The sequence below is a fragment of the Eretmochelys imbricata genome, chromosome 1, assembly GCF_965152235.1.
Source record: "Eretmochelys imbricata isolate rEreImb1 chromosome 1, rEreImb1.hap1, whole genome shotgun sequence".
Classification (NCBI taxonomy): Eukaryota; Metazoa; Chordata; order Testudines; family Cheloniidae; genus Eretmochelys; species Eretmochelys imbricata.
The window spans coordinates 215090553-215104849 of NC_135572.1; the positions used below are offsets into that span (position 1 = coordinate 215090553).

The window sequence follows — 14297 nt, forward strand, 5'->3', positions numbered from 1 at the left end:
TAGGTACCATGCTGACGGGTGCAGCATAAGGAGGGATATAAGATGAAGAAGGCTCAGAGACCCACAGTGACTCTCCCCTTGCCTCCCCTTCGAAGGAAATCGCTCCCCTGCCCACCTCGGTGACTCACCTGCGTGCCCGACAGAGACCCAGACTGCAGGGGAGGTCCGCTGAGGGAAAGGGCTGACCTCTGAGACACCATTACGTGCCTTCACGGTGAAGCTGTAGTTGGTATAAGCCTCTAGACCATCCACATCTATGGATGTATTGTTGAGGCCTGAGGCACTGGGGGAGAAGACCACGCTATCCTCACATGGCTCGCATGCCAGGACAGAGCAGCGCTGGCATGAGATGCTGTAGGTCAGATCCTTGCGCCCACCATGGTCGCTGGGTGGCTGCCACCAAAGGGAGAGTTGCGTCCCCACCAGGGAGAAGCTGACATTGCGGGGAGTAGAAGGGGGACCTGCAGAGAGTGGGGGAGAGAGAATTAGATCCAGCATACAGGCTCCAATGCACAAACCAGTACAGTAGTTTCTCTTCCCCCTCATGCGGCTCAGGACTGCCTCTCTCCCCACCCCATAAGGCACTTCTCTCTCCACAGCACCAGCATCTCCCTCTCCAAAGCCTTCTCTCTGCACCTGGATCTCTCCCCTCCTCTCTTCTGCTGACCCTTCCTCTTCTCCATGTCCCCTTGCTCTCCTCCCCAAGCCCTGACTCACGAGTGCAGGCAACACTTTGACTCTCCGTGGGTGCCCGGTAGAAGCCCAGGTTGCAGGGACAAGCTGTGGCCCCTGTAGCACTGGACGAGCTGTTCGGGGGGCACTTGAGGCAGCGCTTGGTCTCTGGGGAGTGACGGTAGAATCCTCGCGGGCAGGCTGCAGACACACAAACAACAGGGAAGCACAGGGTTAGTGGTAAGTAACCAGCCAACTCTGCCTGGCTCCCACATCTTCCACCTCCACAGCCCTGGTACTCCTCCCTCTCTCCTGCTCCCAGGGGTAGGGAATACAAGATCATGGCTGCTGGAGACTGCACATGGGAGGTCCCTGGAAAAATCAACCAAACACTTAGGACTTGGTCAGCCTCAAAGAGACTCCTCCCAACATAAATACAGCACATTTCCTGTCCCTTCAAGATTTACACCAAACCTGGCTGTGCCACCCTGGGCTGCAAATGCCAGAGCTGGGTGTGGTCTAGGGCTAGGCAGCATTGGAACTGCTAGCACTTAGTTTTCTTGTACTACTCCTCTACTTTCTGGACCATCTGCTTGTCCAGAAGAGCAACTGTGAGGCAGATTTGATGCAGCCTGGTACCAAAAAAATGCCCACACTCTCATGAAGACTTTCCTTTTCTTTCTTATTTGATTGTTTCCCTTAATCTAAAATAAAAATTTCACTGGACATACAGGGTTTCTCTTTGGGCTGTGGAAATCCATAACAAGGAGGGGTGCCCACTGACACCACAGGTTTCAGTCGGAGGACTGTTAGCACGAGTGGCCTTGCCGATCTTGACAATGCATTACCTAGCCAGCCTCGGGGCATGTAGCAATTTCTAGATCAATGTCAACACCCTGAACTACACTTGGATGCAGCTGGACATGAAGCCAGTGTAGACTGCAAAGAAGAGGTACCATGTGCTCCCTATGGCCAAAACCACTAAGTCAGAGGGCAGCTGTATTCTGCATTGGTTGTAGCATCTCAGGAGTCTTCTAGGGAAGCCCAATGAAGAGTACTTGCAATCACCCAGTAGGGAGGTCACAGGTGTGGGTTACCGTGGTGAGGTTTGCACCACATAAATGACTGTAATCATCTCACCCAAAGGAGATGGAAAGAGATGCTCCAGGCCACCAATGCTATTTGGGAACTGGGGAGCAGTTGAGGGACCCAGCAATGTTTCCAGGAGCTCATTGACAAAGGGCAGGCATACCCCCTTCAACAACAGGGTCAGGCACTCTCTCTGCCACAAATTCAGGCTTCTCCCTAACTTCTGTCACTGCTGGACTGAGCCTCAGCCTTTCATTTCCATCCATCCTTTGTCTTGGCCAGGGAGAGCAGGCAGACCGCTCCATCCAGGTTTGATGACACAGACTTGTATGTCAGTCACATAATAGTGGCGTCATGACCCAAAGAGTGTCACAGCCTCACCCATCAGCTGTGGATACACATTGAGCAGGTAAAGCACAAAGAGTGAAGCCTGCAGAGTGCAGGAAGAGGGAACCACTGAGGACATGTGGGCACTTGCCCAGCAGCACTCTCTTGTCATCTTTCAGGAAAAAGCAGAACCATTCAAGTGTAAGCCCATCTTTGCTGGCCAGTATCTGCAGCTGAATCAACAAAATTACGTGCCCCGTGGTGTTAAAGGGTGCTGATAGATCTAGAAGAATCAAGGATGGGCCCCTGGCTAGTGCCGAGTGAATAACTGATTTGTCAGTTCATCCAGCAAACTGAAAAAATATTCAGTTATGAAAATGTTCTGATTTTGTCAACAAATTGAAAAAGTCTGCTTCAGGTTAGCAAACCATCTATGGGTATGTTTACACTGCAATTAAAATCCTGTGCCTGGCCCGTGCCAGCTGACTCAGGCTCACGGGGCTCGGGCTGGGGGGCTATTTCATTACACACAGATGTCTGGGACCACCGTGCAGGATCCTAGAGCCCAGGCTCAAGCCCGAGCCCAGAAATCTATATGGCAATTAAACCCTTCTAAGCAAACCCTAGTCAGATCACTAACACCCCAAAAGGGGCAACCATCTCACCATACAATTCTCAACCAACCCTACAGACCTCTTCTCATTCATGGACTGGAGGGACAAAAGCACTTATGTGATGCTCATCCCCTATGGACCTCAAAACCCTTTACAAACCCTGGGGAGCAGGAGCACTATCACCCCACCAGACAGACAGGAAGCTGAAGAACAGAGGGGAAGTGACTTTACCAAGGTTTCAAGCAAGTCAGTGGCAGAGCCAGGAATGGAACTCAGGTCTCCTCACGCTTACTGAACTACACTGCCTGCCAGGTATGTGGAGATGGCATATATACCCAGTCCCTGCTGCTAAGGTGAGCAAGGGCTGAATGGGGAAACCAAGTGAGGAGGACAACCACTTCAGGGGATACCAACCCTACATCCTGACTTTACCACCAGAAACCTGACTTCCTCTGCCCTTCCTTCCTCTGAACTCTCACTTGTCCAGCAATATCATCTGCATCCTCTTGTCATCTGCAGCAATCCTGCCACCAAGCAGCTTTGGGGGGTCTCTCTCGCCCTTCCCCAGGTGGCAAGGACTGCAGGTGGGAAAGAGTCCAGCGGAGGGCAACAAAAATGATTAAGGGACTGGAACACATGAGTTATGAGGAGAGGCTGAGGGAACTGGGGATGTTTAGTCTACGGAAGAGAAGAATGAGGGGGGATTTGATAGCTGCTTTCAACTACCTGAAAGGGGGTTCCAAAGAGGATGGATCTAGACTGTTCTCAGAGGTAGCAGATGACAGAATAAGGAGTAATGGTCTCAAGTTGCAGAGGGGGAGATTTAGGTTGGATATTAGGAAAAACTTTTTCACTAGGAGGGTGGTGAAACACTGGAATGCGTTACCTAGGGAGGTGGTGGAATCTCCTTCCTTAAAAGTTTTTAAGGTCAGGCTTGACAAAGCCCTGGCTGGGATGATTTAATTGGGAATCGGTCCTGCTTTGAGCAGGGGGTTGGACTAGATGACCTCCTGAGGTCCCTTCTAACCCTGATATTCTATGATTCTATGGGCTGCCAGGATTGGACAGGGCCTGGTGAAGCAGCAGCCTCCAGGGGTTTCCAAGTGCTACAGGCAGGGAGTGGGATGAGTGTGTTTTTATACTCTCCCCTTACGCTGTCCTGATACGTTTCCTCATGTACTACCCTTCTCCCCTCTCCTGCCCTGCACGGCTGGTGTTGGTGACAGTTGGCAAGCCCATCAGAAGACAATGCTTGGGGATGAGGCATCATTTGGTATGCGGCAGAAAGGGCATTTGACCTTAGCTCCCCCCAGCTCCCAGACTTTGAGGTTGGTGCCGAGGGTGGCAGATTTGGTCCAGCTGTCCCTGTGTCATGACAGGGGGCGGCTGGGCCTGGCCAAACAGGAAGAGGAACAGAGAGCCTCTGCCCTACCAGCCAGACAGGAAGCAGCACCAACCAGGGCCAGAGCTGAGCATGGAGCAAGCTGGGCCCTGATCCTTGTGCCAGGCCAGCCATTGGTGAAAAACACCCCACCCCCACCCCCACTTTTACCTCACTGCCCACTCCTCAGGATAGAACCAGCCAGCCACTTCCCCGCCCCCCACCAGGATAGGACCGGCCCACTAACCCCCCACAAGCTGCCACAGCCTCAGTGGGGAGGCGGAAGCAGGGATGCTGCTCGCCCTCCCTGCATTTTTCTGAAATGATGGCCCTGGGTGAGGAACGCCTAGTTAGACAGAGTGGGCTGCTGCTTCTAAAGGTAAGAAAATAAGATGGGAAATTGTAGTGTGGGCCTATGGAGGGTGTGCTGACGAGCAGGGGAGGGAACACGACTAGAATCTAACAGGGAAGAGGCATGCCAGACAGACAGGATTATGTCACCACACTGAGCTAGCATGAGAGAATGGAATGAACCCAAGTCAGATGGAAGGTGCAATGGTAACAAGTGCCTGCAAGGGGCAGCACCACACCAGAAAGGCAGATTCTTACTGCAGTGCAGAGTGTGGCAGCTTGCTTCCCATACCGGTGTCCTTAGGGACCCCTGCACACACTACCCCTGGGGGCTGGGGTGGCTGGATGGCAGGAAGGGGTTAAGCAAGATGGCAGGGGTAGCAGAACTAGGGGAGGAGCACAGGCTAATGCCGCAGCAATGGAAATATTATGAGAGCTGATCTATGTTTTGGTCCCCGCAATATTTCCTCTGTCCCATGGGAGGATTGATTATGAGAAGGGGCAGCCTGGGCTCCCTTGGCATGAGGGAGAGACATGGGGGCTGGTGGTAGGCTAGGTGGGAAGGGGTGGCCAGGCAGGTGTCATTTCAGGGATGTGAGGAGAGCTGTTTCCACTCCAGGGCAGGAACCTCTGCCAGTAGTCTAAAAGCAGCAGATGGGGAGCAGGAAGGTGGCTGGGGGGATGCTTTTGAGGCCTGGGGTGGGGGTAGCAGGGATACCAAGCTGCCTAACTGTGCCACTTCCTCAACCTGCTATTTGGGTCTGAGGCCAAGGTGAGTGCTTGCCCCGCTGCTGCCCTCCCACCCCCATGACTGCCAGAACCCCAAGCTCCCTGGCACACACCCCAGCCCCCACCCCCCACATTCAAAGCAAGGTTTCCCTGCCTCTGTCTGAGGGGCAGCTGTGCCGGGTCTCCATCCCAGAGCCGAGAATTCTAATTCACATGTGGGAGGAGGATATGAGAAGGGAACAAGTTTCAGATAAATCAGATACAAACTGGGGTGACCCCGCCACGTTAGCAGAAAATGAGGCACCCCTCCCCTGCGGGGGCGGTACAGAGCGTGGGACTGGCCCAGCGCGCTGTTGCCATCGCTGCCGCCACGTCCCACCCACCAATTATCTTTAACAAGGCCTCTGTGGGCTCATCAAACAGGAAGAGGAACAGAGAGTCTCTGCCCTCAATGCACCCAGAGTGGGAGGTGACTCCCCGTTAGAGACGTCAGCTGAGCCCTTCTCAGACTTCCTGTACCCTGCCCCTCCTCGCCACCCCCAACTGCCTGTTCCCCATGCCTTCCCAGCACATAGCATATGAGCAGCTTTGTTGTTTGGAATTAAAGTCCGAAGGAATCAAATGGGGAAAACAGGTTCTGGGAAAGGCAAAAGACCAGGACCGCCCTCCTGAGGGCAAAGATCAGAACCGGCTGCCCTGCCCTTCATTCATCGTTATTACAAGTATTTATTTGGTGCATGTCACTAGGGTGACTGGGCACCTTACAAGGATTAAGATGAGGCAATCAAGAGTTCAATAATAAAAGACCAAACCACATGCTCCCTGCTGCTTTGCCGTTCAGCTAGGAAACCAGGGGACCCAACTGGCTTGGAAGTCTTCGGCAAAGAGAGGCATCCTGCACCTTCATAATTAATTGTTTTACCGCAGGGAGCTCATGCCAGAGGTGCAGGCTGGCCACTGGGAAAGTTATGCCACCAGTGCCCACAAGCAACACCTTTGGGATGCAGAACCATCTATCTCCACATAAGCATAGATCTATAGTGGGTGCAAGGAGGTGAGATGCCTGGGCTTAGACCCCTTAAGGCTTTACACTCTGATATCAGTACCTGGAAAGTCACCCAACAGTTGTCTGAACTAGTGCACAGCTGGGACCCCCTCACACCACAATTACTATCCCTCCTCATCCTCCTATTCCAAGGCAAAGGTCAGAGATGTCTTCCATGCGATGCCCTCCTCCCTTATCAGAGGGTACAGGTCACAGCTGGATCTCCCCCCGCCCCCATCCCATCCCATCCCATCCCATCCCATCCCATCCCATCCCATCCCATCCCATCCCATGACTCTTCCTACCTTTCCACCCCTCTTCCCATCAGAGGACAACAAAGGCCAGAGCTGAGTCGTCCTCATGGAGGACCAGAGCTGAGTCCTCCTCCCCATGCCAGGACGGAGCTCTGAGCTGGAGCCCGCCTCCTTCCAAAGGCAAAGGTCAGAGCCACGATCCTGGCCTCTGCCGCACTGGGTGGGTTCAGCAAGAGATCTAGATCAGTTCTGATCCTTTGCAGAGCACTTGGCCCCTTGCCACTGGCAAGCAACTGGAATGGAGATGTGGGTGGACAAACAGGTGCCCTAGACCTAGCCTTCCTTCTTTGCATCCACCAACAAGATGCCACTTCAAGCTTTGCCATTCCCTCACACACACCCCACCCCACCCCCACCACCCGCTGGGCGACTACCCTGATCCCTGCTGTCCCTTTGGAGGACACATCTGGCTTCAGCTATATTTTGGTTGGGAGGGGGAGTAGCCAGGACCTGGAGGCTGTCCCACCCCATGATAGCGGTGAGAACCAGCCCAGGCATGATGGGTTCCCTGCCCCTTCCCAGGAGAGCGTGCTCAGCTCCCAGGAGGGCGGGGAGAGTTCAGCAGCAGCAGCTAAGTGGAAAAACTGGCTGAGCCATTGAAGGAGAGCAAAGGGGAGGGGCAGGGATCTCCCTTAACCCTTCATCAGCTCCCAGAGCAAGGCTGGAATGGGGAGGCATCAGCAATCCAAACAGAGATCAAGTTGCCACACTGGAGCAAACAGAGGGAGAGCAAGGCAGGGAGACGGGGAATCAGTCACGGCCCCTATAGACACTAAGAATCTAGTGTGGATTGCCTGACACCCTGTGCACTTAGGCTCCCATCAATTCTCCCTTTCCTCTTCATTCTTGTAGCTGCAACTATGCGGGACATGAGCCGGAATGTATCACTTGTGGACCCTGTAACTGCCTGGGCACAGTCACCACCCCCATCAGCAATATAGGTTCAGCAATGTGCCATCCACACACCCTCAACACATCCCCTTTCTCTCCCAGCTGCTACAGGCTGGAAGACGGTCCACTAGCACCTTCTCTCCCCTCGCTGCCAAAGGGAGACTCAATCTACTGCTGTGATGGGCCCAGTTCAGTTTGTCAAGCACTCCCCTCCAATACAGTCGGTGTGCCCATGGTCTCTCATGTGCTCGTTCTCCCTGAATGCTGAGTTGGGCTGTGCAGGGGGTGCTATACTCATTCCCCAACATAGCAGAATTCTCTCCCACACAGGGAATGCATGTGCACAATACAGGGGGAGCTTTGACCCTTCCCACCCACATATCCAAGTTCCTGGACATGGGGGACAAAGGTGCTGATCTGTCCATCTGCTCTTCCCTAACCTAGCTGCAGTACCCCAGAGAACACGGCTGCCATTTAATGGTTGGGAGCTGGTTGCTGAGTGAGTCAGTGTCAGTCATATACTTACAGCTCCCAGAAACCAGCTCCAGACCTGAAGGGCTGCTGGAAGGAGACCAAGAGGGAGTGGAGGAGTGTGTGCAACTGTTACACCTGACAGGGACAGGAACAAAAGAGAGAGAGAGAAATAAAGAGAGACTAACTGAATCAGTGAGAGACAGACAGGGCACAGACAGCAGGGGTGAGAGATGGGGACACAGAGAGAGAGGCAGTAGCAAAGTCAGATGCACTTAGGGTAGCTCTTGGTCAGGTGAGTATAACTCACCTCTCACCCCCTGCAAATACTGCTGGATTATATCACTGCCCAGATCTCCATCTCCCCATTGTTCCCCTTGCACCTGACTGCCCCCTTCCCACCTCTGCACACCTACCTACACAGCTTCTGTCAGCCTCCTCAAACCCAACAGCACACAGGCACCGGCCCATTGGCACCAGCCACTCCCCATCAGCACTGCAATGCATCCTGGGTGGGAAGCCTGCTTCTTCAGCTGCATCCTTTACACAGACCCCTGGCACCTCTGTCAGCCCCTCTGAGCCTGCCAGTGTCTCTGGAAAGCGGGCCAGTCCCCCCACTGTTTCTGGGCAAGTCTTGTAATATACCCGGACAGAGACCAGAGCCACACAGGCCCCAGAGTTCTGGAAAGCAAGGTAGAATCCGCGCTGAGACAGCTTCCGTATCGGGCACACTTCCACATTCAGCTGCATAGCGCCTGACTCAATGTCCCGGCTTGTGAAACTCCGATCTGCTGCCACTGTGTTGACCTGAATAGGAGAGGAAGAATCAAGATCTATGGCACCTGAAGATCTTCCTCCAAGGTTACATTTGTCATGCGTCTTTCACCCCAAAGCCCCTGTGTCAAGAGTGCTGAGATAGATGGGCCAGCACTCTGATCACTGTAGCCTCAATTAGTTTCCCAGTGACAGCTGATTGAGGAAATAGAGGAATTAGCTAATCAGATGGGGAATCTGGGTGAGTGAGGGAACTAACTGGCCCATCAGTTGACTATCTTGATAAAAGGCAGGAAGGAAGCATTAGCAGGAGGGGAAGACAGGGCTAGCTATGCCCAGACTGAAGCTGATCCCAAGAAAAGGAGGTCTCTTTTCCTCACAGGGCCCTGAAGAACAGGTAATAGGGTCATAGGTATTAGAATTGTTGTTATTGCACTGCACAAGTGTTGGTGGAGGCAACTGAATAAATTCTATGGAGTGGACACTAAAAGAAGAGAGTCTGAAGGGTTTTTGCAGTGATCAGGGATCAGGTGTGGGGAAGAAAACCTATGCCCTGTTACAGCCCCATACAGCCTTCATTGTAACTTCTTTCTCTATGGCCTCTCTAGCTCTGGTGCTCTGGACTCCAGGATCTTCCCATCTTTGCATGTGGATGACTAAGCACAAACACATAAAACCAGTGCACTCGTTCCCCATTGTTTCCCTCATTTTATATAACCCCTATGGACGTCCCCCATCTGCCTCACAAGCCTTGTTTCTATTTTTTCCTCCCAGCTCTCCACTTAACTTCTCTTCAAGAGCCATGTGACGGATTCATTGTTTGTACACCACCTAGCATAATGGGCCCTGATCTCAGGATGGCCTTTGAGCGCTGCCACAGCACACTTACAGACTACAGAAACAAGTCATTCTTCTGAGGTGGATTCGTTCTTTTTCTGTCAGCAATTTGTCTACCAATAAACAGTGATAGTCTTTGGATTTGTTTAGTTGAAATTACATGTTGAATAAACTGCTGCTGACAATTCTCTGTCTGTCAGGTGCTTGTGAGCAGTCCTGCATGTGCCTTCGATATTTCCCATCTGTTGATATAATCCATAGGGGACAGTGGGTGTGTTTCCAGACCCTGGCTAGATGGGCATCGCTTCTGCATTTAGGCTTTTGAGGCAAATCTGAAGTCCGTGGGAGTTGGGCACCTAACTCCCTTAGGTCTTGTTTACACTTACCGGAGGATTGATGCTGTGGCGATCGATGCATCGACCGCCGATTGCTCTCCCGTCGACTCCTGTACTCCACCTGATCGAGAAGAGTAAGGGGAGTCGATGGGAGAGCATCTCCCGTCCCCGTCGCTTAGTGTGGACCCCGCGGTAAGTAGATCTAAGCTATGTCAATTTGAGTTACGCTATTCATGTAACTCAAATTGCGTACCTTAGATCGACTTTTCCCTTTAGTGTAGACAAGGCCTTAGACTCCTCTGAAAACCCCAGCCTGAAACATCTCTGCAGTCAACTGGTAATCAGCTCACAAGAAACTTCAAGTGGGCTCAACTGCCATCTTTGGATGCAGCAACAACAGACGTGAGGAGTGGGGAATTGGGACAGCTGTTGCCGTAAAGCTGGATGCAAAGAAGTAGGTGTTAAAATTCCACAAAAAAACATGTCTAGTCACTTCTGCCCCTGCCCCAAGGGGGAGGAAAAGAGGTGATGAAGGCAGTGTTGCCTAGTGGATACAAAACCAGACTGGGACTCAAGAGACCTGGATTCTATTCCCAGCTCTGCCACTTGCCTGCTGGGTGACCTTCAGCAACCCTCTTCACCTCTCTGTGCCTCAATTTCCCCATCTGTAAAATGGGGATTTGATCCTGTCCTCCTTTTTAAAGTGCTTTGAGATCTACTGATGCAACATGTAGATATCAAAAAACATAGGCCCGTAACTACAGGATGTGGGACTCTGCTTTGGGAAACAGTGACTCTGAAAAAAATTTGGGGCTTGTGGTGGATAATGAGCTGAATATGAGCTCCCAGTGTGATGCTGTGGTTAAAAGAGCTAATGTGATCCTGGAATGCCTAAAGAGGGGAATCTCGAGCAGGAGCAGAGAGGTTATGTTACCTCTGTATTTAACATTGCTGTGGGACCATGGCTGGAATAGTGTGTACAGTTCTGTGCCCACAATTCAAGAAGGCTGTTGGTAAATTGGGGAGGATTCAGAGAAGAGCCACAAGAAAGATTAAATGATTAGAAAACCTGTTTTACAGTGATTGAGCTCTTTGAGTCTATCTATTTAACAAAGGTTAAGGGGTGACTTGATTGCAGTCTATTAGTATCCACATGGCGAATACATATTCGATAATGGGCTCTTCAATCTAGCAGAGAAAGAGATAATATGATCCAATGACTGGAAGCTGAAACTTGACAAATTCAGACTGGAAATATGATGTAAATTAATGTAAATTGAAGTGAGGGTAATTAATCACTGGAACAATTTACCAAGTGTCTTGGTCAATCACTGACAATTTTAAAATCAAGACTGGATGTTTTTTCTAAAAGGTTTGCTCTACAAATTATTTTGTGGAAGTTCTGAGACCTGTGTTATACAGGAGGCCACAATGGTCCCTTCTGGCCTTGGAATCTATGAATAAGATCTGGGTGATGATGATCTCCTCCTTTTTAATACTGGAAGCCCCAACTTCCTCCTACCTGTCAAAATCCCCACCTGTCCCCTACCCAACTGCCTAAATCTCCAGAATTTCACTAGAACATAGTGAAAATGTGGGGGCAGCGGGAATGAATAGAAAAACATGAATTTAATGTCAAAATAAATAACCCAAATGAAGTTACAAGATACTTGTATTTTTCATTTTCCTATTTAATTCAGTGCAACTCTCTGGGCTTGAGTTTACTAGAAGCTGCTGTAGAAATTTCAAGAAGAATTTTATCATGATGTGTTGCAGAAAATGAAGAGGGGAGGACTGCCAAAGAATGTAGGTCTATGGCTTGCCACAAAACATACTGGGCCCTGATTATGGGAGACTGTTTACAGGAAAGCTGAGATTCTCTTCACTGGAATTCAGCTGCTTCTGGGGAAGAAGGGACAATAAGTACCATATCCAAATGAAACTGCAGGAGAAACATAGGGCAGCAGAGCATGGTGATGCAAATAAGAATTTGGTACAACCAATGAGACCATTACCTCTACCCTCAAAGAAAATGCCACGCACTCTTTTCTGACCAGTGATCAGAGCAGGGGATTAGGTGTCGGGAGACCTATGTCCTATTTCTTTATCTGTCCTGACTTACTTTATTACCTTGGGCAAGTCACTTGATCTCTCTTGGTCCCAGTTTCCCTATTTGTAACATAGGAATGATGATGTTTGTTAGAACCCTTCATGGTCCTTGGATATGTAAATGCAAAGCATTACCATCAACATTAAATGTTCTCAGTCCCTCTGTTCTACAGCTCATTTGACAATTGGCACCTCCTGCAGCAAAGAGGGCCCTGACCATCATGCTCGGGCAGCAGGGAGAGAGCATTTCCTATGGCATCACCCATTCTGTTCCCTATGGGACCCCTGATTTCCATGGAGGTCTCCCATCTGGCCAGCCTCATCTTGTTTAGGTTGGGGGGTCAAAAGGATCCCCAACCCCCATTGCTACTGACCTTGGTGAACAGGGGGCGACGGAACTGGATACCGACATCCTGCTCTGACTCCATATAGTAGAGATTGAAGGTCTCTTTGCAGGTCACCACCTCACCCCTGAAGCTCTTGCAGTCACGCACGGTGAACTTTAGCTCCACGTAGATGCGGGAGGCTGCCTCACCCCGGTATATCCAGTTGGTGCGGAGCCAGTGATCAGTGTCGCCCAACGAGAGCACGCTGCAGTCCTGGTACATATAGATGGGGGTACTGTTTATCATCTGCTGCACCTCGCTCCACTACTCCCAGGGGGAAAAGAAAACACAACACATGCAAACAAGCTGATGTTATCCAGAGGAGAGACATGTGGCACTTAAATATGCAATAAAACCAGGCCCACAAGATCCAAGCCCCTGCAAACTTCGGACTCAGATTCTGACTAACCTCAAGGCCTTGAATAATGAACAAAATCTGCTTCTGGTTCAGAGCGCTGAACCTGCCTTAACACTGTGAGCACGGAGCAATAAATATGATCTGCAATTCGGGTATGACTCAGGTCTAGCTGACAATGACTCACCACTTCTCCTGAACATGAGCTCCTGGTGCAATGCTGTGGCCAGAAGGGCTAATGTGATCCTTGGATGTATAAGCAGGGGAATCTCAAGTAGGAGTAGGGAGGTTATATTACCCCTGTATTTGGCACTGGTGCAACCACTGCTGGAATGCTGTGTCCAGTTCTGGTGTCCACAGTTCAAGAAGGATGTGGATAAATTGGAGAGGGTTTAGAGAAGAGCCATGAGAATGATTAAAGGATTAAACAATATGCCTTCTAGTGGTAGATTGAGCTCCTTGAGTCTAGTTAGCTAAACAAAGAGAAGGTTAATGAGTGATGATCGCAGTCTAAAAGTACCTACAGATGGGGAACAAATATTTGATAATGGGATCTTCAATCCATCACAGAAAGGTATAACATGATCCAATGGCTGGAAGTTGAAGCTTGACAAATTCAGACAGGCAATAAGATACAAAATTTTAGCAATGAAGGTAATTACCTTTGGAATAATTTGGAATACATCTATGGCGTATTCTCCATCACTGGCAATTTTAAAATCAAGATTGGGTGTTTTTCCAAGGCTATGTCTACACAAGATAGGGCTGTGATTCCCCTACTTATGTACACATGTTCATGCTAGCTCTCATCAAGTTAGCATGAGTATAAATAGCAATGTAGCCTTGGCAGCATGGGTAGTGGCTGAGCTGTGCCAAGTACAAACCCAACTGAGACCTATGGGTATGTAGTGAGTATGGCTAGGGCCTCCCATCTGCCCTTGAAAATTGTGTCACCAGAAGGGGTATCAGACGCTAGCGTATCCCCCTCTACAAAGGCAATACCAGCTTGGAGAGTAGAGTGAGTAAGGAGATGGGTCTGTCACAGAATCTCATTGTGGGAGGGTCAATCACAGGGCTTTCTTTCTTAATCCTAGTCTAAAATGACATGGAAACACACAGCTGCCACACCATTCAGTTAGCATCTGGGCTGGCAGCTGGCTCATGGGGAATTTTAAAGTAAATAAGCATTTTCCATGCTGCAAAAGAAAGCAAAAGATTTATTGGATGGTTTATTAATTGTGTAAATCTACCAGTGACAATCTAGACTAATGTGTTTAGTTGTGTCTTGTAGAAACACTCTCCTCTTGCTTATTGTTTTTCATAAATATGTTTTAATTCTTTTAAGGAAACTGGCAGCCTGCTTACATAAACGAGTAATGTTTACCCCTTTCAGCCAGCATGGTGCTACCATCAGGGCTGGCTCCAGGCACCAGCTTTCCAAGCAGATGCTTGGGGCAGCATTTCATAGAATATCAGGGTTGGAAGGGTCCTCAGGAGGTCATCTCGTCCAACCCCCTGCTCAAAGCAGGACCAATCCCTAATTTTTGCCCCAGATCCCTACATGGCCCCCTCAAGGATTGAACTCCCAACCCTGGCTTTAGCAGGCCAATGCTCAAA

The 14297-nt window shown here is 50.3% G+C and overlaps 1 protein-coding gene across 1 annotated transcript in view; it reads right to left on the reverse strand.

Annotated features, from left to right (window-relative positions):
- EPHA1 (EPH receptor A1) overlaps positions 1-14297 on the reverse strand; it is a 61518-nt gene that overhangs the window by 15772 nt on the left and 31449 nt on the right. The window contains exons 3-6 of the mRNA XM_077807358.1: positions 12314-12589; positions 8301-8691; positions 718-873; positions 129-461 (exon numbers count right to left, since the gene is read on the reverse strand). Of these exons, the coding sequence (XP_077663484.1) occupies positions 129-461; positions 718-873; positions 8301-8691; positions 12314-12589 (1156 nt within the window). The remainder of the gene's footprint in view (positions 1-128; positions 462-717; positions 874-8300; positions 8692-12313; positions 12590-14297) is intronic.